This window comes from Zosterops lateralis, assembly GCF_965231275.1.
Source record: "Zosterops lateralis genome assembly, chromosome: 4".
NCBI classification, from domain to species: Eukaryota; Metazoa; Chordata; class Aves; order Passeriformes; family Zosteropidae; genus Zosterops; species Zosterops lateralis.
Genome location: NC_139765.1, coordinates 22,440,086 through 22,464,376, shown reverse-complemented (window position 1 = coordinate 22,464,376; position 24,291 = coordinate 22,440,086). Strand labels below are relative to the sequence as shown.

At 47.8% G+C, this 24,291-nt stretch overlaps 1 protein-coding gene across 6 annotated transcripts in view; it reads left to right on the top strand.

The window, feature by feature from the left end:
- CACNG2 (calcium voltage-gated channel auxiliary subunit gamma 2) overlaps positions 1 to 21,556 on the top strand; it is a 68,625-nt gene extending 47,069 nt beyond the window's left edge. For all 6 annotated transcript variants that reach the window (XM_083858693.1, XM_083858691.1, XM_083858692.1 and 3 more), the window contains 3 exons: positions 15,542 to 15,625; positions 19,224 to 19,364; positions 19,797 to 21,556. In XM_083858693.1, coding sequence (XP_083714819.1) covers positions 15,542 to 15,625; positions 19,224 to 19,364; positions 19,797 to 20,332 — 761 coding nt within the window. In that variant the 3' untranslated portion in view covers positions 20,333 to 21,556. The remainder of the gene's footprint in view (positions 1 to 15,541; positions 15,626 to 19,223; positions 19,365 to 19,796) is intronic.
- The last annotated feature ends 2,735 nt before the right edge of the window (positions 21,557 to 24,291 follow it).

The following is a 24,291-nucleotide window of genomic DNA, read 5'->3' as shown; positions in this document are numbered from 1 at the left end:
AAACTAAGAAGTCTAAAAGATCATGGAAAGTAAGAAAAGAGAGGAAATTCACACGTAGAAAATTGTTTCAAAAGTGAATGGAGAGATGAGCTGTTAAAAAAACCCCAACACAGAATCTTCTCAAGGTTTCAGGGATGGGAGATGCAGCTTCTTCCAGAAGAAGCCACAGGAACAGGAATGTTTCTTGCTTATTCTGGCAGTTCTGTCCTGCAGCAAACACTCTTGACAAAACACGACCTAGGGAAGATGTAATAAACAACAGAGACAGTGGTATTAATCTTTGGAACCCACAGAGTGTGGGAAATCCTCTACTGCTGGGACTATCCCCTTGATCAACTCTTGGGGAAGTCATGAGGTAGGAGGAAATCCCACAGCTTTTCTCTCTGTAGAAATGCTCTGCATCCTACAACTTCTGGGCTGTGATGGGAGATCCTTGCCCCTCAGTGACACTGCTCTGCTGCTCTGGTGGCACCCATCCCATCAGATGCCCTCTCCCTGCCACTGCCTCCCTTTATGAATGAATACTCCTGATGTGTGGATGATTGATTAGGCAAAAGCAATATAGGGAAAATGTTTTACCCAGCTATTTAGACCAGATCATGAAAGCACAAACCCGCTCAATTCTCAGAGCCAGAGAGGCCCAGCAGGACTGTAGAGGAGGCTTAATACTCACTAAAACACCCAGCATGCAGCAGTTACGTCATCTTTTCCTTACCTGCTGTTCCACTTGTGTCATTCCCTCTTCTTGAATCTCTGTGCTGACTTCCAGACTCCTTTTACATCAAAGTTCAATTCTCATTTCATCTTCAAGGCCTCACGTGGCTCTCTTGGAGCTTGCTCCCTGTCTCCTCTCCCATGCTACTCAGTGCTCACTCAGCACATCTGCCCCTTCCCAGCCCCCTCCATTGCCCTGCAGCAATGACTCTGCTCCTCCTCTCCTGCTGTCTTCTCCCCTCCTTCCACCAAACAACCTTATTCACCTCCCTCATGCCTGCCCTCAGAACTCATTTACTGCAGTTACTCTCCCTGTGTTAATGACTTCCACTTCTCCTATGCTCTTGGCAAGCTTTGCCCCTTCTGACTATTAAATTTGTTTACTATATTACGTCTTTGGAATGAGGAATGATTCAGAAATACCTAGCTAAAGCCAGGCACTTCTTTCCCTCATTCCATCCTGCAAGTCTCAGGCCTAATCTTGTCCCCACTCTTTCCCATTGACCTCATCAGGAGCAGGATCCTTGCCTGGTAGCTGCTGCCTAATGGCTGCTGAGAGCCTCTTCTGAAGAGCTGGGTGTCCTCACTTGCAAGTGCCCCACATGCTGGGGCCTTTGTATTGCAAAATGCTGGGGACAAAATTCTTCCTGTTTAGCTGCCAGTAAAATGCTGTGTACACATGATGGCATGTGGAAATACAAAATAATGCTTAAAGCTGCACGCAGACAGCATTATCAGGGAAAGGCTTTCCCCTCCCACTCACCCCTTGTCTATCTGTTTCTTTCCCGTTGTCAAAATTTAGCATCCTCCACTGAGAGACTCAATTTTTGCTCTGATGCTTGGAAGGCATCCAGTCCCAGCTTGCTTGCTTTCCCTGCCAGTCTCCACAGGTATGCTATACACAAGGCTTCCAGCTCGTCAGAAAATGCTTTCTCTTCTGTCCATACCCCCACCCCTTCCACCCCCTGCAGGGGAATCTCCAGTGCTGCGGTTGTTACAGGATCCCAGGGTTAGACAAAGTCGTTCATACTTTCTTTGACGCATCCATTGCCACTGCTTCACAATGTACCGTGAAGTGCACTACAGAAAGAGAGGAGCCCTTCAGGAGGAGTGGAGGGCAGTTCTCAAGAGGCATTTTCACAATCCATTTGTTATGTCAGGTCACAGAGGAAACGAGGAAAACCTGCACGGTTTTGGTTCCAGCTTGGCCAAAACTCATTTAGACATTCAATAAAAAGAGGTCCACAAGAGACAGTTTGGACCAGAGGCTAATGCAAAGTCTGAATTCCATGTTCAAATGGACTAGTTTGAATGGACATGTTTGAATGACTCTAGTGTTGGCTCAGCAAAACCAAGGCCAGCACCTTCCAAGGCCGTGCTGATCTAGAGGTCTTGGTGCACAATGGATTTCAGAGGCCAGTTGAAGGAGCAGACTGGTAGATTGAGGTGTGGCAACTGTAAGTGGCCAAGTGGTGCCCAAGGAACAGCTGTCCAGCTGTTGTGACTCAAATACAAGGCGCAAACACTGAGTAAGGTGCATGGTAGCTGACATGAAGTCAAGCAGATGCAAAGACCAGGCTGGGAAAACATGGATAACTACTTTCCCATCCCACAAAGCTCTGGATTTATAAAACTTCCTGTTCTACACTGGGATGGAAAAAGATAGTTCTTTATGCCTTTTTTTGTTTAAACCAAAACTGTAAGTTAGATGCACTGAACTTGTCGGTAAGCCAATACTTATTCCCCTGGGATTCAGGTGACCTGGTCAAAGTCCCTGCACCTCTCTGAGAAATTATCATTGAAAAATGCTGACCAACTTCAAGAAAGAAAGACTTTCAGCAGTGGCTGTGGCACAGACAAAATAAAAGGGATTTACTTGTGGAGAGACAAACACACAGTGAGGCTGAGATGCTGCTGTTCTTTGATCTCAGCACTTTTCTTGTCTGGCAACTGAGTTTAAAGGTAAGAGAATGAGGTTAAGATCTAAGATGCAGCACAACTTTTGTTGTTACTTCACAGACTGGTGCAGCTATAACAGTAAATTAGAAACTGAGAAAGGGGCTGGTACTTCAGATGATTCCAGTGATTTCAATGGAAAACTGATAACATTTTCCAAGGAAAAGTGGGCAAATATGAAAGGGATTTGGGTTTTGGCAGTCTTAGGAGACAAGGTCTCATGTTAAAGACTTTAATGCAGGGAAGTTTCAGTTCTGAGACCTACATTATTCCATGTGTGGTGTAGGTGGGGAGTACAGAGGTATAATTCGGTACAGGAAGCTCGATGGATATGTCTCCAGGTAGTACAATCCAGGACATTGAAGGTGGCTTGGTACCTGCTTGGACATGATTCAAAACCCTGACACGGCCTTTCAGGTTTCTAACTGAGTGTAACTGGACCAGATTACATTAGAAATAATATTCTCCAATCTAGTGTTGTGAGTAAATTTTATTCCATTATGAACAGCCTCCTCCCTGGGACACAAGAGTAATGTTATGTGTAGAGTAGCTGAAAATGCTTCAGAGATTAGCCTTAGCACATAGCTCACACCTACAAACTCTTCTGTAATAAATTAGTGTGCTCAATGGATGAAAAAATATTGGTGGAGCAGCACGACTTGCAGTCAAGCTTCAAAAGGGTTATTATGACTAAGCAGCAGTACCTGCACCCCCGTATGCCTTCCCTGGATGTGCCACAGGTAGATTCACACTCCTGCTTTGCAGCCTTCCCTTCAGCCTCCCCTATTATCCTTCCCTCACTGACCTCCACTCATTTTTCTTGCAGGCATCATTCCTAAATCCAGCACACCTTTCACCTCTACAGTTTTCTTTTTAATAGCCAGCATAAACTAACAGGATATACACGTGCAGACAATCGTAAAAATCTCATGATCCTGTGCTGCTATAAACCTCCATTTTCCAAACACCCTGCTGGCACTGTTTGCTTGTTAAATAAGCTCAGTGCTGTGCTTAAGTCTACCTTTTGTTGTAAGAGCTTCAGGAGAGGGCCAAATCACTTTGCTTTCTTGTAAATCACTGGGGTACCTGCAACCCCGAGGAAATAACAATAATAAAATTATTAAGGTTCTAATAGCAGCCTCTAAAAGCTAACAACACTTGCAAGGCTTGGCATTTGTTTTTTTGCTCAGCTGCATAGAAAGGGACCTAAAATCAAATCTGCACAATATCTACTTTAACACCCAGTGTTTGATGTGGATTATGAGTAAAGCAGCAAGTTAGTACAGCAGTAGCTTGTTTAGAGACATTGGAAGCCTTAGCATAGCTATGCTAGGGCAATTTGATCAGACTCACAGCTGTCCTGCATGGCCCTGTGGGATAAGTTGTGTTTACCAACATTTTTTGAACTCCAGTGACCCAAGTGAAAACTAAGCATAATGTGGGTAACAAAGCAAACTGTGTCCTGGTTCTTTCAGCACAGAGGGCAATGCTTTCCTACGACTTTCACAGACCAGTCTGGTTGTTACTCTGAATATTTGCCTTGCCAGCAACTGCACCTAAATAAGCACAGGGAGGTATGAGCCTAAAATGTTTTGGAACCCATACATGCAATCCATACAACTCTTCAAATCCCAAATCCTAGCATAGCTGAGAAATGCAAGAAATAATATTAAGCCATGTTTGGATTCAGCATTCAGGCTGATTGGGAAGAGACTGCAATGGAGGCTGTCCCCATCCTGAAGACATTGTCAAGTGAGAGACTTGACAATGACAAACCCTTTCTGCAAGTGGCTAGCTCAGGACCAGTGGCTTCCTCCTCAGCTATCAGTAGGAAGGAAGAGGCTTGCTATACATCAGATCAGTCCTCTGCTCTTCCTGCCCTTTTTTACTTCATGTTTCTTATTCCTTATTGATTTAGGAACATTTGGGAGGCTTTGGATAGTTTTGTGAGTGAGGTCCAAGTCAGGACTGGATTCAGCAGGAGTGAACATCCTGGAGAGCTTCAGTACACTCACATTCCCTTCAGTCCGGTGTGTTCCCCAGAGCATGGCAGGGTATCTGTTCTGGGTCAGGCTTCTCCCAAAACACCAGTGCTGGAGAGTGAGATGTAGTGACTGCCAGAGGAAATTGCAAAAATTGGAAAGTCCTGACCTCTTCCTCAGGGCTTTCATTTTCTAATTTGTAGGTGGTGCATTCCAGGGCATAAAAGACACAGGGCAGAAAAGCTCCATGAGTGCATGGCCCTGCGTGTTGCATCTCAACCCAAAGCACTGCAATCAGCAGGGCTTTCTGCCAAGGAAATCCTACACCCAGTTCCCTCCTGGCCGTCTCTGGTGGGCTGCCTGAAGGGACAGCAAAAGTCCCAGCACACTTCCTGAACAGACTAAGACATAACCAGTATTACCTGCCTAGGCAAAGCTGCCTCCACTCTCCAAGGGCAAGTGTGTGTGCACCTAGTGAGCACATAATGGCTGTCACACTCATCTGCAGAGCCACCACACTGGGGAACCTCTGTCAGTGTTGCATGAAGGGCTTTGGGTCCCCTGGGGTAAAAAAGTACTAGAGAAAGTCCAGCCCTTCCCTTGTTCTACTTCCTCACCTGAAACAGATTTCACACTCATCTCCTGGGCTGGAATGGCCAGAACAGGTTGTGAATTTCCAGTGGAGCCACTTGCTCTAACTCAGGCAATAGCAAACAGACCCCCAGTTCCCATCTAGAGACCTTTACAGAAAACAAGTGGTGCCTACGTTCTCAGTCATTTTCCCAGAGGAAGGGAAGGCAATGAACTGAAAAGCCCTGAAGACCACTGGGCAGGGTTGCATTTTTCTATGAGAAGCTGAGGAATTCCCACACACTGTTATTCCCCAAAATTTCTACTGCTGGGTGTCAATTCTGCTACAGATTTCACAATTCCTACTGCAGGCTGATGATGCTGTGTGGGAGAACACAGGAGACTCGCTGAGACTGCCAAATTGCTAAACATGTGTGATGGTGGGCTCTCCCTTCCTCCATGTGTCTGAGCCTCGGAGGAGAAGGGGGGGAGAGCTTAAGTGGCGCAGAAGAGGGAGGATGGATTAAAAGCTGCCTCTGTCATTGACTTGCTCCATTCTTTGGATTATTTCCCTGGGGTTCTTGAGTATTTTTGTTATTAATAACTAATAATGATTTCTATATAGTGCTTTGCATCCTGAAGGACCCTAAAGCACACCACATACTTCATAGCTAATTAACAGCTGCAGGCCTAATTCCTCGCTTGGTTGTGGCCCTAACTGCTGAAGGAGCAGCTTAGAGTCACACTAGATTTACAGCAGTTTAACTGAGGACAGCATCTCCCTATAGAATCAGCTGGATATGTCAGAGAGAAATGCAATGTGGAGTTGGAGATGAAAGATTTGAAGTGCCTTTTCTCCTCCTTCATAATTTAAAAATGACTAAGGAAATTGCATTCAAAAAGCCTTGTGGACACAGCATTACAATTGCAAGATTCAAGATTTGGAGTTTGGGAATAGCCAAGCCTGGTTCCTGCTGAGTTAGGGGCTCAGCTCATATCTGTTCCAAGGCATGCACAGCCTGTGGCTCATCCCAGGCTGTGCAGGACCCTTCTCACCATGTAAAGAAGGCTGGTTTGCCCTCTTTTCTTGCCTGTTAAATCCATGTCTGTGCACATCTACTTCCAGTGACCACTAGAGTTACAGTTTCATCACTGATCCAAAACATGACCTATTGTACAGGGTGAGCCTGGGTCTGTCCTCTGATGCACACTCATAGATCAGCAACACAGTTACATCTGAGCAGATAAATGCAACAGAATAGGATTAACTAAATCAGAAATTTTCTACCCTGTGGTTTTCCTTTACCTACTTCCGAGGAAAGATTAGTCCATTTGAGCTCTGGGTCTTTGAGTCCAAATTCTAGATGGTTCAGTCCTTATGTCCTCATCCAGCTAGAATGTTGTTTACATGCTCTGATTTCTGAGAGTTTGATGTTGTAACTCTATATGCAAAAACTGTCCTAGTTACAATATTGTTGCTGTGAAACAATAAGGAAAAAAAAAAAAAAAAAAAAAAAGAAAAAAAAAAAAAAAAGAGCCAGCTTTTACATACTTCCTCCATGCCATTCACCCCTTTCCATCCAGGCTTACATTAGCGTCTTCCTTCCTCTCACATCTGGATATGCAGTCGTGACTGGGATTGCCTATGGTAGCTATGTAGCATCTCGTCTCCTCCCACATCTTATGCACATCACTTCTCTCTCACTGCAGACAATTGCATCACCCTTTCTGCCACTCAGCTCACAGCTGTAGTGTCACATTTGACTCGTTATGAACACGTACACATATAAATGGTTTTGCTACAAATTGATAGGGTTGGTTTTTTTATCATCTGTAATTTCTTGATTTCTTTCATTTGCCCTTCCTGTTTTGCTTGGACTTTTGCTCATGTTCTGATCAACTTCTGCATTTATTTCTCCATCCTCCACCACAGCAGGTCCAGCACTTAAGTTATGTTCTTTGAATTTGAAACCCAACATCATGCTACCACATCTGAGCACAGTCCCTTCAGCCCTTTTCTCAATTCTATTTCTGGTTCCCATCTCATTTCAAATCTACTTCAGTCTCTTCTTGCAAGACAAAGGTAGTACTTCTACTAACTCAGCTAATTAATATACCTTGAAAATTTGTAGAGGGCTTGTAAGCCAGAAAGTTCATACATTTCTCCTTCCTAGAGTGACACTAGTCACTGTAACAACAGTAGAAATAGTTTCTGATCTCTCTGCTGAGAAACCAGAGATATTGTCCATGATTTACTCCTTCACTGAATCACACAGGAAAAAATCATTATAAAAACAAAATTATTTCATTGGCATATAAATGAAATCACTGATTTGTTACATACATATATATAAATTATTTGCAATGTCAGTGCCGAAGGCAAATGTGAGAAATAGAACATTAGGAGGAGCACAGTTATCTACAGCTTTCAATGATTTAGATGAGTCTGATACATTTTTGTATTAAGTACTATTTTCAGAAGAAATTCAGTCCAGGTTTAGTTCTGGTGAAATCTAGAAAACAGAAGCATTTGTTTACCATGGTAGATGTTCGTACTGGGTGTTGGCAAAAAAGGATTTTTTGAATTATTTTTATTATTGCTCTGTTGAGATTTTTCATTTGTGACTTGGACAGATGTCTAGCAGTCCCTGAAATCCAGCCACTCACAATGTTTCAGTTTGTAAAGCTCAAACATGTTGGATTTGTGCTTGCACCAAAATGCATTCAAGAGCCTTTGCCCAATTTTCCCAGCCAATCTCACTTCTCTGCCTGTGACAAAGCATGGGAAATTTCAAGCCACAGCAAAGATATTTTTGAAACTTACAACCTTGTAAAAAGAGGGTGTTTATAAATGGAAATCTTCATATAATCTTAATAATAGGTTTTGCTACTGCTGCATCTCCACCCACATACATGGAATAGCTGTAGCCAGCTCTGAGGCAGAGTCTTTGGGCTACTTAGCAGCATGCAGCAGCAGCAGCACTGAGTGGGGTAGGAAGGAGAGGCTGCCACCTCCAAGGGAAAATGCAAAGCAATTCCAGGCTCACAGCAGTACAGGGTCCAGCCCTGGCACAATGTAGGCCTTCTTGGGTGCCACAGCAGAGCTCTGCAAGGCACTGATTGGGCAACACCAGGGTGGGATGGGCTCTCCTATACTCCCACACCACTGAGGCTCTACAGGAGGGACCTGAGTCACCTCCAGCAGCACATGTGTGGTCATTGCACTGAAAGGGTGGTTAAGCATTGGAAAGCACTGCTCAGGGAGGTGTGGAATCACCATCCTTGGAAGAGTTCATGAAACAACTGGACGTGACACTTAGTGCTTTGGTTTAAGTTGGCACAATGGTGATCAGTCAAAGGATGAACTCAATGATCTTGGACATCTTTTCCAACTTAAATGATTCTACGATGCTTCTGTCATTAGCCTGCTCTCCTTTGCCAGGTGATTGTCAGGAATGGCTTCAGAGAGTAAGCAAGGAGAAGAGCTGAAAAAGGCAGAACAGGAGCCTGGTATTGGTTTGGACGGGACTAATTTCCCTGGTGCTCCCTGGGAGCTGTCTATATCCCTCTCCTTCCACCTCATCATCTCCTGAATGCTATCCCATACTGACTTCTCCCACTTATTTCTCCCATCTATGTCTGCATTTCTTTTCCTATTTGCCAGCCATCTCCTGAATAAATTCATGTCCCCAGAACCAGTATGTTCAGGCCATTTTACTGCTTTAGCTTTGGTCATTGCTAATGTGCTGTGATACAACTCTTCCTCCACGTTCATCAAGGCAGCAGTGGTCTGTAAGACAGTGTTTGTAACATTTTTACTGCAACTCCCTTTATCATCTGATCCTTGGCAACAGCTGTAACAAACATGATTATTAATAATAAGGTGAGGAGAGCTGGTACAGTGGTTCTACCTCATAGGGAGGGGCAGATATCCTTTCATAACTGTAAGATAAATTTCTATTTTGCACTGGTTCTTTTACAGGCATCTTCTGCACAATATCTGAATGAATTTCAGTGGCACATTAAGTGATGGAGCTTGGTATCAGTCACATGTGGTTTGTTCTTTTATCCTCTCCCCAGGGAGAGAATTATGTATGCAACGTACTGGTTATGTTGCTAGGGTTTTGTTTGCGATTTTTAACATATGCATTGCTGCATGTTTGCATTGAAGAAGACCACATCAAAGCAGGTGCATTGCATTTGGACAGAAAGGTGGCAAGATTTTAGATGGCCTGTCACTCCATAGAATCTCAGCTATTGTCCCAGGCTCAACTCCAAAGACCACATTTACTGCCCCACTGACCTTCACCTTGTAGTAGAAAATCCCTTTGTCCCTAATGACAGCTGAGCACTCTTCAATCCTAAAATTACCCAGATGGGTCAAAAGGTATTACCCTAGCACAGCATCACCTGTCACTGTACAGGTCAGAACTGCAAGAGCAGCAGCTGCTCCAGCCCCAGAATGACCATCCCTTGTGCTTTGTTTGCTGGTTTAACCCTACACCCTGTAACCTGCATACTGAGGCAGGTGAAAAGATGGCAAATTTTTGTAAGGTGCTATCTATGGAAAGATTCCCAGAGAGGGATAAATGAGCCCTTTTGAAGGGCCAGTCTTTCTTTTGGCAGTGTCTGCACTGGTGGGTAAAAGCAGATGCCCACAAGCACTGTCTGAGCTCCCTGCCACCATGCTTTTCATCAGCTCCGAATCCCCCAAAATTATGTGTGCTCTCAAGTGCTTCATTCTTGGAAGGGAGGAGAGCAATCAAAATGCCTTCAAAAGGCTTTTCCTGTGCTCTTTGTCACTTCATGAAACCTCACTCCTTCCTCTTGCAGTCATGTCAGGTTGGGCATTAAAAACTCAGTGTCAGCAGTGTCAATTTTTGACAGGGATGGCAGACCTCCTCTCCTGGTTTGGAAGCCTTTTGTGTGTAAGAAAGGCATGCCAGCAGTTTGCATTGTAGCTGTGGAATTTGTCTTCATAGCCCAGAGGCTGGCTCTGAGCCCCACTTCATCACCTCGTACCAAAGGGACACTGCTCAGAACCAGAACCCTGGAGCAGAAACATTTGTGTTTGTGTCTGACTACCTGCTCTTCGTGTGCCATTTCTCATATCTCTTTCATGGGCAGATAGCAAACAATTTCATCTGCACCAAAGTTTACTCCTAGGGCAGAAAGCACAAGTGAGAACTTCCAAGAACTGTCATGTTTGCGCAGCCCTCATGCACAGAAGTTCACATCAAAAATGAGCATGTTACGTTTGAACTAGATGGTGGAAAGAATTATCTGGCCCAAATGATCCAGTGTCTGATCACTTTCATATTTTTAATACAAATAACCTCAGCCTACTCTCATGAGGCAGAGAAATGCCATTATTCCCATTTTGTGTGAAAAAACTGGGGAGGGGTAAGTGGCTTGCCTAAAATGATACTAGGAGCATGTGACAGAAAGTGATACTGAATCCTTGGCCAACAGCAAGCCATCTTTTTCAGCTTTTAGAGACAACAGCTATATCCATCCCCTTTTATTTATTTCTCTAGAAGCCATCATGCCAAAACCTCTGCTAAATTAGAGAGTGAGACTGAAGGAAAGCTTTCAGTGTATTGCTTTTCTCCATAAATGGAAATATCACAAATCATTCTGGGAAAACAGGTCTTTCTGTTCTCGTCCCTCTTTGTCTGCTTGTCTCCTTTTGATGTCTTTTCCTCTGCCTCTAGCTCAAAGTTTTCAGATGTATGGTCTTGACCATTTAAAAGTGTTCCTACCTTGCAGGAAGGGAGTAGCTTTTCATTCTTTGAAACTCACTATTTTGCAATGGATTGCACTCTGCAGGCAAGCAAGACTTCTGGAAGAGACAGGGCTGCACAAAGTGACACAAAAATAAACTGTATCAGCAACAATACTGAGCTGGGTTCTCATCGCAGGTAGCTCAGTCTAAGTATTGCTACAGCAGGGCTGGTGTCTGCCAGCTGTCCTGGATAGACAGCTTATACCCAAACAATGATCCTGCCACACTGGAGGAGGTCTCTCTCAGAGATAAATGCACAGTTGACATTGAATTTCAAGCATCTTAGACATTTAGTCCCTCTTGGCAGTATAAGAGATTGTCTTTGCTCCTAATGACCCAACTGGGCAACTTCTATCCTTGGCCATTCCCTGGAGGGGTGCCTATTGCACCAACCCTGTCTCTTCTAAACTGCATTTTCCAAAGTTTGGGCAGGTAACAAGCAAACAGTGGTGATCTTGCCTAATGACTCCCAGTAATACACAAGGGATGTGGGGACTGCTCTGTGCTTTTCCATGGACCTGGGCATCCACAGCCTTCCTGTCCTGAGGCAGGTTGATGCTCATCCCCACCTTCTTTGCAGCCTGTACACCCCGTTCGGAGGATGCCCACACTGATATGCCAGAGAGAGGGAGGTGGCTGTCATGAATGTGAGGGACTGAGAAACAGGAGACAGATCTGATGGGTGAACATGAGCAAGGATGAGGGAAGAGCCTAAACTGCACTGGGAGAGCTACATGGAGGAGGTGGAAGCATGTGGCTTAAGTTTCTCAGAGAGGCATATGGGAGAAGACAAAGACACATGCCCTGTTTCAAGGTTCACAGCATGAAATATCTTGAGTTGGGAAGAATGGGAAGGGCAGATGGACTTAAGTAGAGAGGAGATGTTGCTCTGATTTCTTGGGGGGTTCTCAGAGCCCTACGTGCCCTCCCACATAATGATTTGATCTTGTTCAGGTGTTCAGGAGTATTAACTATAGGGTGGAACATGGCTCTCACCATCCCTGGCTCTGCAGAACACATGTGCAGCACAAGGAAAGGCTGTTGTGTCAGACCTCAGCAGCATTGTTGAGCTACTCCATCCCCCCTCCATGCTTCCACCAGCACAGGTGCCAGGGAAGCTGCTGTACCATCTCAGCAGGCCACAGATGTCCATCAGAGAATTGCTGAGTGACCTTGGCACAAGAAGTGACACCAAGGTCTTCCTCACACTAAGCAGGTTTCTGAACCATTGCCATCCATCACTCACGTACTCTGTGCACTTCCAGAGCCACTGGCATGAGCACACCCGCACCATGCCCTGTTTAACACGTCCCCGTACGGCACCAGGCAAAGGAGTGCTGTCACCCCCATTTTACAGGGTGGGACTCTGAGGCAGAGAGAAGTGGTTTTAACAGCACGCCTGTGGCAGAGCAAAACCAGAATCTTGTTCTCTTATATTCCCAGTTAGCACATTAATGACCTAAATTCTGCATCCTTCCCCCATCCATCGCCCAGAGGAGCTAGGAGGCATTGGAGAAGAGGGTGTGGTAGCACAAGCAAACAGTCAGCATCCAAACCCACAGCACGCTGTGTTGAGCACAGACAAAGCAGGGGCTAAAGTGGGACCAACACTGCCCTCATGAATCCCAGTTGGGTTGATCCAGGGGGGGAATCAACCTGGCACAGCATATCAGCCTGTGGAGGAGGGCAGCTCCACAATGTCACAGCATTTTAAGTGAGCCAAGGCTGGACAGTCCAATGGCCAAGTACCCTGCTGAGCCAGGTCAGCAAAGCCTTTGGGACACTGAGCACCAGGGGCAGATTTTCAAAGAGCCTGCATATCCCCTCAGCTGCCTAAGTGGCTGAACCTCTAACCAGCTATCCCACGCAAGTCCATGTAAAAGACAGCCTGCAACATATGCAGCATCTTCCCCAAGCAGCTCAATTCTTTACATAGGAATTAATCAGCCTCAAATTCAACAAGAAACAGAACGGGGGAGAGGGAGAAAAAAGGAAGCAGGGAAAGGATGTCACACAGTGAGGGGGTTTCCAGATGCACTGCATCTTCCCTCCCTGGCTGATTCCAGCTAGGAGGCTCTGGCTGTGCGCCAGGAACATCACCTGGGAGGTGTATGCAGGTTCTGCCTGCTCCCCCAGCATGTACGGGCAGGAGGAACTCAGTGTTCAGGATCTGCTGGGCAAGGAACTGAAATCTGAAGCTGGAGACCTCCCCAGTGCACCGGAATGTGCCAGTGTTCACATGCACTGTACAGCAGTGACAGCAGCCAAAGGACCAGGATGAGGAGCTGCAGCAGCCAAAGGACCAGGATCAGGAGCTGCTCATGTGTCACAGGCAGATGGCCCCAGGCAGTCAGGGGCAAGCAAGGGAAAGGACCCCCTACATGTCATATCTGCCTGCCCCATAGGGATTTTAGTGGGCAAATAGTAGAGTGGAAATGTGCCACGGCAATTTATTTGGCTATGAAGCTTTCCTTCCAGAAAAGCCGTGGCTGAGAAGTAGACACTTTTCGAACGAGGCAACTAGATTGGGGATGGGTGATTAATAACCTTTCATAACCCACAGTTTCAGTGTGGGAATAGTATGTCAGAGCTACACAGAAAGGCTTTGTTCCTACTTTTTTCTCCTATTACTTACCTCTTAATGCACAAACACACTCCCCTCTGCTGTCTCTAGTCTCTTCATGCAAGCTCTTCCAATGAGTAGCTAAATGCAGTAGGTACCTTGAAGGCATCAGACACAAGCCAGATGGATGCAGAAGCCAAACTTGGGGGTTGACCTAAAGGAACCCACCTACCTGCCTTCCATTTATTCAGCTCTTTACTTAGGACTGCCTCCCAAAGTATCCCAAACATTAATCCATCAAGGCTTGACCTCAAGAAGAAACTCAGGGAGAATCCTTTGAGCTTGGTCCTTCTTCCATCTGTTCACAAATATCTGAAAGATCATTCAAATTCATCTGGAATAGACATTCCAAGACATAACTTGGGGACCTGACATGGTGACTGCAGGTCTCAGCCAGGGTAGGGTTGGTCTGGAAGAGCTCTGTTGCTCTTCTCAGAGGCAACAGCCTCAAGTGTGGTGGCTTCATTCTCCCCTTGCCCTGCACACCCAGCTGGCCCAGAAGCTGGGTTCAGGGTCAGTGTGGCAGGAGGCTTGGCAGGCTGCCACAGCATTTGTCACTTTTCAGACTTGGGCTCCAAATGCTTCTGTTGAGGGATCAATGAGCCTGAGCCACTTTGTTGGTTGACTTCTGGTGAGGACGCCCATGGGATCACCATGCCTACCCACACAACTCATGCAGACAATGCATTTCTCCTTTCTGGACAGGCTGTGTCCATCAGTTCTGTGTTAATGGTCAATCAAGGCAAGTGTCCAGAGGGAAATGGAATGGAGGGTAGGAGAAAAAATTTGTGGGAACCCCATGAGATATAGTGAAATTGTCTTTCACATGGTCAACCCTGTACAAGAATGGAGAACTTGATTATTTGAGATATTAATTAATCAGTGGTCATGGTGAATATGTGGCTTGAGGAGTACCTCTCTGTGACTGGCATTCCTGATGACAAGAGGAGATATGAGTGATGAAAATAAGAGTCTGGTAGACATCCCACCTAAGAAGACTTGGAATATGTCACTGGCCCCCTGCTGGGATGGCCTTTGTCATGCAGTGTGTGAAAGAGGGTGTCCCATGACTGAAACCAGCAGAAGAGACCCTGTATGTACACTACCCTGATGGAATTGTGCCCAGCCCGGCTTCCCTCACCTATGGTGGAAGATTTTGCTCCCCTAGCACAAGGGTGTTTTGCTGTCAAGCTGTATACACACACTTGCACCAAGCTTCTTGCAGCCTCAGTCTGTGAGAGAACACAAGAGGAGGCCTGATGAAGGTATGCAAAAACAAGCAGTTATAAGGAGAAAGTAGACTAAGGGCTTTTGTTCTCATACCGAACCAGAACAAAGGGATGTATCCTGCCCACGGAATGAGAGGGCAGCAAATTCACAGCTGAGAGAAACAAATACTTTTGCAAGTCACACCTAGTGATCCTGCCCTGATCCCCTCACTGCTGGGATCAACAAGGCCATGCCAGGGGAAACACTGAGGTCTGATGATGTAACTCACAGTTATGCCAGTGGATGCTGAGGGAGGGGACCCTGACACCTGTACTTCGCCCAGCATCTGGCTCCCGTTCCCATCCCCCCTCCCTCAGAGGCAGAGAATGTTCTCCTGCCTGTCTGCAGCAGGAGTCACTGAGCTTCTGGTGCTCTCCTCTGCGGAGTGAGGAGTGCTGGGCTTGGTGGGCAGCAGGCTGGATCCTGGATCCAGGCAAACCTCACATTCCTGTGCAAATACGAGGGAGATACACGTGCGAGTGTGCAAGGAGCGGCCCCGGGCATTTCCCGGGCATGCACACACGAGTGGGCATGCTGCCTGCGAGGAAGGCAGGCAGGCACAAAAGGTGACGCAGAGGGCAGCTGTTCCTGCAAGGCAGGTTTTGGTGTTCTCATTTGTTCTTTTTTTCTCTTGTTCCCTAGGGAATTTTAAAGGTCTGTGTAAGCAAATCGATCACTTCCCTGAGGATGCAGATTATGAAGCCGATACAGCAGAATATTTCCTCCGTAAGTCCACAGACTCTTTCTGCAATGGCTTGTAGGTGCTAGCATTGGGCGCCTCCTGTTTTCTGAGCACAGGGTGGTGGAGACACTGGGACCTGTGAGGCTCAGTGGAAACTCAGAGCCTAGTCACCCCCAAAAAATGACTCCACTCTCACCTCCCAGGGGCCCTGCCCATGAGATAGTGCAAATTCAAACACACAGTAACAACCAATGGCATTTTTTCATTAGCAGCAATTAATTGTGGTATAAAATCAGACTCTTAATTCAAATCCACTGAAAAGCTCCTGATTGGTCCTAAGGCCAGACTGGCCTACCTGGGGCAGTGTGTGTGTGAGTGTGCATGTCCTCCTAAAGCAGAGGAAGTTTATATTTCCTTATATGATACTCCAGTGGCACCTGGCTTAAGAAATTAGCTGTATTTTTCTGATGAGCTCTTATTGCTCTCTTCACCTTTCCCCAAACACCATTTCTCTATAGAGGCTGCAGATCTGATCTTTGCTGGGTTTAGTGATGGGAGCAGGAATAAGGACAGCCAGAGCCCTTTGAAGAAAAGACCTGGTGCTCACCCAGAGCCCCTAGGAGAGGTGCTGAACCCTAGGCACAAGGCACGTCTGTAATGAAACCTCGCCCAAGCTCCAAGTCCAGCCTGAGATGTGAGTGAAGCTCACACCACTTTGCGCAGCAGCACCCTGGCCAGCAGGACAGATCCACATCATGTGCTGCCCTGCCTGGTTGCCCTCCTCAGCCAGCATTTCCACCCACCCCAGAGGCAGGAGCTTACCCTTCCTTTAGCACAGCTGAACAGGGAACACTCCTCCTTTTACGTCTCCACCTTGCTATCCTGCCCTCCCTCCACAAAAAAAGTATCTTTTGACATCATGAGATCTTCTCCCAACAGAAATCTGAGATAAGTGCTTTTGACCTTCCAAGATTAATCATCAGAGGCTTCCAAAGACCAGGAGTCTTTCAGAATAGCTCCTTGTCATCCGGGTGTGCTCCAAGCCAGATGTGGAGACCCAGCCCTGCGGCAGGGATGAGAGAGATAATTTAGGATCTGTGAGGCTCATTTGTATGTGAAAAGAGGCAGATCTTATGCTGCTTCCTCTTGGTTTCTCAAACAGTCCTTCATCCACTGTAAATTGTAAATAACCAAGGGAGATTGCTTCTTCCAGCTGCCTTTCTGCAGCACCGGTCTCATAATTGCTGCATGGCTCCTGAACAGCAGAGCTGAAGACAGGGGTTTGATCTCGTTTGGCACAGGGATACCAAAGGTTTGCAGGCTGCCTCCGAGGGCAAACCAGCCCTTGCAGAGCTGCTTGGGAGCAAGAAAGCTGCTTGCAGCATCAATTGCACTTCAAAAAAAAGAGCGGAGGAAAGGGGCCAAACATCTCAAGAAGGATGGGTTTGTTCAGAGGGGACAAGATCTGAAGACAAAAATTCGCCCAGTGTCAGGACCTGACAGTGTCCTCAGGGTAGAGCCCTTTTTAAGAAAGAACAAGGTTCAAAGAGGGATTTGGCAAGTCAATAAAGGATGACTTGGGTCATTGCTGAGGGAACTGGGATTTCTACTGGCTTAGACCTGCCTGGAGAGGGACCCCACTGAATAGTTTCTTCCCTGAACTTCTGTCAAACCAGAGCCCCTGGGTGCTCTGCACGGACGATGCCTGGCAGTACCATCAGAAACAGCTAGGAAGCTGTTTATCAGTATCAGAGTAGGCAATTGCCTCATGCCCCAGGGGACTAGGACAGTGATGGGGCAGTGTCCATGGCCTGGCTAAAAGGGTTTAGCCATTATTTCTGCCAGCCATCCACATAAGGCATTTTTTGAAATCAAATGCCTGTTATCAGACAGGAAGTAAAAGTATCCGTGTGTTTCCTTGCTAGCAGACACAGATGAGTTTAGGGAGCATACACCACCAGTCCCTTTTCTTTAGGCCACAGGCTCTGGAGCCAGGAAGACTGGATGATATTCTCCCTCTCTCTTGCTGGCGTGGGCCTCCTGAAGGGCTGAGGAAGGCTGCTGTCTTTCTCCATCACATGACATCTGCAGCTTCCCATGTCAGTCAGCAGCTTTGTGTTCTCCCAACGGATGCAAACTTCAGGATTAAGACTCAGATAAAACTGATGAAGTCAGGACAAGGTTGCAGGGCTGACCAGCATCCCCCTAGAAACCCTCTTAACAGTGGGCGCCTGCTTGACGTTTGCTTCCTGCCATTTAAGCTTCTCATCATCAAATGCTGCCTTGTTTTCCAGAAGCTATTAAGATGGTTATTACTCTTATCCTGTTCCCTGAAACATAGCCAGGCAGAGCTGGAAAGCAAGAGAGTTTTCTCTCTGCCTTCTTCATTCCCTATGCACAGGCAGGTCTTTGAGCCGGGGTCTCTGCTCACTTAGGAAAAAGTCCTGCATTTGCTTCATTGGGTTCATTCTTGCAAGCAAGAAAGGATTAGCTTTCATCCCCCCTTTCTGATCTTTGCTCCACAAGCAGAATTGCACCAGCCCGTCTGATACCTTTCTTTATCAAGCACGGCTTCATTTCACACTTTAACAGCTTATTTTCTCTCATGAAGGGAGGAGAGAAGGCCTTCCTAGTTAAAAAAAAAAACAAACCGAATATTCTCAACATAGACTCAGGCAGAGCACTGGCTCCCACTGAGCTGCCCACAAGTAGTGTGTGCGTGCATGCCTGTGTGCGTGGCTGTGCATACACACAGACTTGGCCTTTTTCTGCGTTAACACGAGTCAGGCCCCCCAGAAGCTTTGGGGTATGTTTTGCATGCACATATGAGCATATACGTGCATTTGTGCATCTATGCCATTGCCCTCTGCTGGCTGAGCTCTTCCCATATCGACCGATGAAGAGTGTGCGTGTGTGGGAGCTGGCACATCCAAACCCATCACTGCCCTCTGGAAGGAGCCCAGTAATTTAATCACTAGGATAAGCCCCGCATTTCGGCACACAGGCTGGGACTTTTTCTTCTCAGTCCTCACTGCAGCTGCAGAGCAGTGCATGGTGCTATGAGCTCTTTCTCAGCCCTAAAAAGAAAAAATCTCCTTGAGATGCTCATGCCCTTTTGGGAGGATTCGAGATTGAGCAGCTCTGCAGGAAGCATTTGGGTTGCTGTTCTTTGAAGTGCAGGCTTGAGCGGCAGAGCTCTGCAGAAGAAGCTGAATGGTGCCTGGGCTCCCCCTCCAGCCTACATTCCCCCCCCCAAAAGAGAGGAAAAGACAACATAAGGTGGCACAGACAATCTAGGCAGGCTCCCAGCTCAGCCACCAGCCCCACAGCCCTGTCTGCCTCCCCATGCTGAACCATCAGTTTCGTGGCAGCAGCAGCATGGGAGAGTTGTTTTGGACCACTCTCTTTTTCTGACACACTTTGTTTCTCTCTCCCTCTCTCCCTCCATCCCCCAATGCCGTTATCTCTCCTTAAATTACTCCCTTACCACACATTGCCCTCTGTCTCTCCCATTCACCCCCAACCACAAAACGTGCTCACATGCCCCTGTCCCCTCACTCTGGCACCATTTCCATGCCCCCGTTTGCTCTCTCTCACACCTGTGTTGTTCTTTCTGCCCTGCCCTCCCTCTCTCTTCTGCAGGGGCTGTTAGAGCCTCTAGTATTTTCCCGATCCTGAGTGTGATTCTGCTTTTCATGGGTGGACTCTGCATTGCAGCCAGCGAGTTCTACAAAACCCGACACAACATCATCCTTAGTGCCGGCATCTTCTTTGTGTCTGCAGGTAAAGGGGGTGCACAGAGCCTGATGCCCTGGGGGTGGGCTCCAGGGGTTGGGGGGCTGCCCAGCCAAGACGTCTGCAAAGGTGCAGTTACCTAGGCAGGAGTGTGTGCATTTCCCAGCCCTGATAAGCCTTATTTGGGCTGAAAGCAGCACCACAAGGATGCCTCTCCATCCTGCCTGCTCACTCCGTAGGCTTTCCTCCTGCTTGGGAACTGACGGAGGGAGAGCTTCCCTAACCATCTGACATCTCTCAGGGACCAGGAGTGCAGTCCAGGGAAGTGCCAGGCACATGAAGAGGGTTTTGCCTGAGTTTCTCAAGGAAAACTACCCCTCCAGGAGAGGATGGGTAGGGATTCAACCCCACAGCCCTCACCACTGCCATGTGTGACCTTCCTGACATCTCCTTCTCTCTCCTCTGCCGGATGGCTTGCAGGTCTGAGTAATATAATTGGCATCATCGTATACATATCAGCCAACGCTGGAGACCCCTCCAAGAGCGACTCCAAGAAGAACAGCTACTCCTACGGCTGGTCCTTCTATTTCGGGGCCCTGTCCTTCATTATAGCCGAGATGGTGGGAGTGCTGGCTGTCCACATGTTCATAGACCGGCACAAACAGCTGCGTGCCAATGCTCGTGCCACGGACTACCTCCAGTCCTCTGCCATCACCCGCATCCCCAGCTACCGGTACCGCTATCAGAGACGCAGTCGCTCCAGCTCCCGCTCCACCGAGCCTTCACACTCCAGGGATGCCTCTCCTGTCGGGATCAAAGGGTTCAACACCCTCCCATCAACAGAGATCTCGATGTACACCCTGACCAGGGACCCGCTGAAGGCAACCACTACCCCCACCGCCACCTACAACTCTGACAGGGATAACAGTTTCCTCCAGGTTCACAACTGTATCCAGAAAGAGAACAAGGACTCTATCCACACCAACACAGCCAATCGCCGGACCACCCCGGTATGAAGCCGTCGCCAGGAGCTGAAAATGGGGCAGGAACGGGCAGGAGGAGATGGGGGTGGGCTGCAGGGTGGGGAGGGTGGAAGGGGGCAGGGGGCAGCAGGGCGGAGGGGGAAGGAGGAGGTGGAAGTGCCCCTTGGTGGAGTGGGGACCTTCCCAACGCAAAAAAAAAAAAAAAAAAAAAAAAAAAAAAAAAAAAAACCAAACAAAAAAAACAAAAGCAAACAAAAAACTGACAAAAAAAAAAAAAAAAAAAAGAAAAAAAAAAAAAAAAGAAAAAAAACACGAAGGAACAAGCAGATAAGCAAACAAGCGAGTGAACAAAAAAACCCAAACAAAAAGGAGACATGAGGAAAGAAACAACAATGAAAAAAATAAATCTTAAAAAAAAAAGCAAAAGAAAAATGAAAAAAAGAAAAACTTTAAAACTGAAAGAGATTTAAAAAATAGAAATAAATTTAAAAGAAAATGCATGAATTCCCATGTACCATTATTTTAACATTTAATAAAAACAGATTAAAAAAAGTAAAAGGGAACCAAGAAATTACAAATGACAATAAATCAAGTGGGAGGAAGAAGAGGAGGAGGAGGCAGCTTTTTTAATTTTGGGAGGTTTTATTATTTTATTTTATGGTTTGTTTCCCACTTATCTTTAGCCCAGCACAGGTTTCTTGGGGAACAGGGGATGGGCGTTCGGCTGCCAGTGACTTCAGTGTCCTTGGGCCAGTTATGGAGGATCCTGGATGCCAGAGTTAGCCATGACCCACTCTGTTCCCCTGAGACCCACAGGGATCCACTCCATTCCCCTGGGATCCGTGGGGATCTGCTCATCCTCCACAGGTCCATAGGGGTTTAAGTGACCCTAGGGAGTGCAGGAGTTGATTCTGAGTCACCCCTCCACAGTGTCCCCAGGGGGTCCCCACTTCCCCAGCCCTGGGGACCCTGGGGTTAACAGTGACAATGCGAAACACACACAGAGAAAATAAAAACACACACGTAGAGACAAAAATAAAATAAAATTTAAAAAAGGACAAAAGAGGTTTCTTAAAAAAATAAAGTGGCAATTTTTAATAAAACAACAGCTATAAATAAATGTAAATATAATAAGTGGATTTACTTGCAAGAAGAACAGATAGTATTTTTTTTTAATTTTTGTTTTCTTCAGCTTTAAACTGTGAAAAAAAAAAGGAAAAGAGACAGCAGGGAGCTGTGTGGGAGACACAGGTAGAGGCCGGGGGGGGGTGGGGGGAGGTGCTGGTGGAGGGCAGCTGGGGCTCCCATTCTTTCAGGGGATGATGCTGTGGGGGGGACACACATGGGATGCCGGGGGGGGGGGGCGGGTGCAGCATTCACGCACAGGTGTGCCCATGTTCACACACTCATGCCCTGGTGGGCACATGCTCTCCTGTGAATGCTCCAGAGGTTCCCCAGGGTGGCCATGCACCCCTCAAATCTGCCCAGATCCTCCTTGGGTCACATCAGTGGGGCTGCAGCCATGTAGGGACACGGTGAGGCAACCCAGCCACCCCCTGAAATCGCTCCCATCCTCACCTGGGCACAGCGAGCACACCCTGACCCACAGCCGTCCACAGGCTCGTGGAGCCTGCCAGTCCCCATCCCAGAAAGCTCCCCGAGCCCCAGCAGCCGTGGCGGGGAGAGGTGCAAAGCCAGCGGGTATCCCCATGCCCGCCGGGTTTTGTCCTCCTCCCCATTCCTCTCCTAAGGGTTCCCGACTGCCGTGGTCTCCTCCACAGCAGCAAGGCAAGGCGAGCTGGGTCCCCCATCCCCCCGGGCCCCCTGGCCTGGCTGCCGCCCCCTCCCTCCCTGCCACCCGGGGAAGGGGGCACGGGGGTGCTAGTTTTTAATGCAGCTCCCTCCACGAGAGCCGCTGCCCATGGGGAGGCGGGAGGGGAGCTGGCAGCAGGGGCGATGGGGTGCCTCTGTGACACCCACAGACACCGGCCAGCCCGGGGCGAGGACAGGACCCTTTTGGGGCTGCCCCCGGAAAGCAGAAGCGCCCAGGGCAGGCTCAAAGCCGAGAGTTTGCAGGATGGGGCCGCTGAGCCCTTCGGCAGCTCAACCCACTTTTCGACTTTTTTCCGTCCCCATTCCTGCTGCTCCAGTTTTAGGAGCTGCGCAGTCCCCGCTCCAGGTCTCAGCGGGGGTTCTGCTTTAAAGCAGCCAGATCCTCCCAGCTCCCCCCGACCCACTGCTACTTCAGCCCCCCTTCCCCGCTCTGGGGTAGGGCGGGGGGCAGCAGAGGGATGGGGTCACCCCCAAAAACGGCATCACAGGGCAAAAGGCAGATGCGAGCGCCTTGGCTGGGTGTTCAGACGCCACCCCACTGCTGACATCCTTCCCGTGGCCCCCCAGCCCTTTCAGACCGATTCACAGAGGATATCCACCCCCTCCAATGCCCCCCGAGGAATAAATTAAAAACCAGTTCCCCGTATCCCAGCGTAGAGGGAAGGTGGCGTTGGGGTTTCCATCCCCACCCAACACTGCTCGGAGCATTCACAGGGCTGAGCGCGCCCTGGGGCCAGGCGGGAAGGAGAGAGTGGGAGAGGGCGCCGGGAAAGCGTGTGCGGGAGGCAAGGGCTGGCGCAGAAGTTTTCCCCCAGGGTGTTGCTCATGTCCAGCTCAAACCAGTACAAGAAATCAACCTCCATTTTCTTTATTTCGTGGGGTTTTTTTCAGACTGTTAAAAAGAAAAATAATTTTAAAAAGAGAAAATGACCAAAAAAAAAAAAAATCCTGGTACATGAAATAAAGATTTTTTTAATATATATATATATATATATAACTTGGTCCTCGTTTATGTGGACTTATGGGGGGGGGGGATTTGTAGTGTACCTCAAAACCCAGCAAGAGAATCTACTGATGTGAACAATTTTGTCCTCATCAGCAATTCAGAGGATGGTCTTACTTCAAGATAGTCTTCTAGATACAGGAACGGATGAGGCAAGAGAGGAGGGCTTTGCTACAACTTTTTATTTTAAGTAAGTGTGGGTAAACTCAAGTCATACGTGGGCTTTCTCTGCTGCCCTCCAAGACATCTGCTCCAGCCTCTCTTTAGCCTTTCCTCCTGTTCCATTCTTCCTGGGCTGAAGATACCACAAAGGCTGATGCTCCAATTCCTACTGGAAGACAGTTGCTCTTGTGGCAAGCCAAGAATTGCCAGCAAGGTCAGAATTCATACACACTGGAGGGCTCAAAAAGAAAAGTTACCCCAGCATTGTTTTGGGGTTTTGTTCAGCCACTCATGGCAACTTCCTCAGTAGCTGGGTTGGCAGTGGGTGCCCGGTGGAAATGCTCCGTGTAGGACCTTGGGGCAGGGGAATAACTTACAGCTGGAGATGCAGACCCAGAAATAGGTAAGGTGGCAGGAGAGCAGGGAGGCAAGATTCCCTCAAAGGGGACTAGGCTCCTGGCATGTCCCCTCATCTCCCACTCACCATTGGCAGCAAGGATATCACTAATGAGTTTCCCTTCACCCTGCACTGGGCTCTCACATCCTGTGAGACCCTCCATTGCTTTCTGAAGCAGATAAGGATCCCCATCAGACTCAGTCACCACTAGCTCAGAGGGATGACATGGAAGGACAGCCACCTGAGTGACAAATCTTCTCTGTGTGTGACCCACAGTGGACATGTGAGACCTCAAGCTGAATGAGCAGATGCAACCAGGGGAGTTAATTTGGCAGCAGTAAGGAAGGCACAGCTGGCTCCAGGAGTCCCAGCAGACACTGGTGGGCCGCAGTGCAATCACAGCACTGCAGTTCTCCCTGCTGCCCAATGTACCTCACACATGTTGATATCTGCACTCAGCATCTGTATCCCCTGGCCAGCACCAGTGGGTACCCACTCTGGCTCTCACTGCAACCCCTCCAGCACAACCTCCTCCAGCTCTTCTTTGGGCCCCTGGTAACACCTGACACCCACCCCAGCATTCCAGCTGGCAGGACA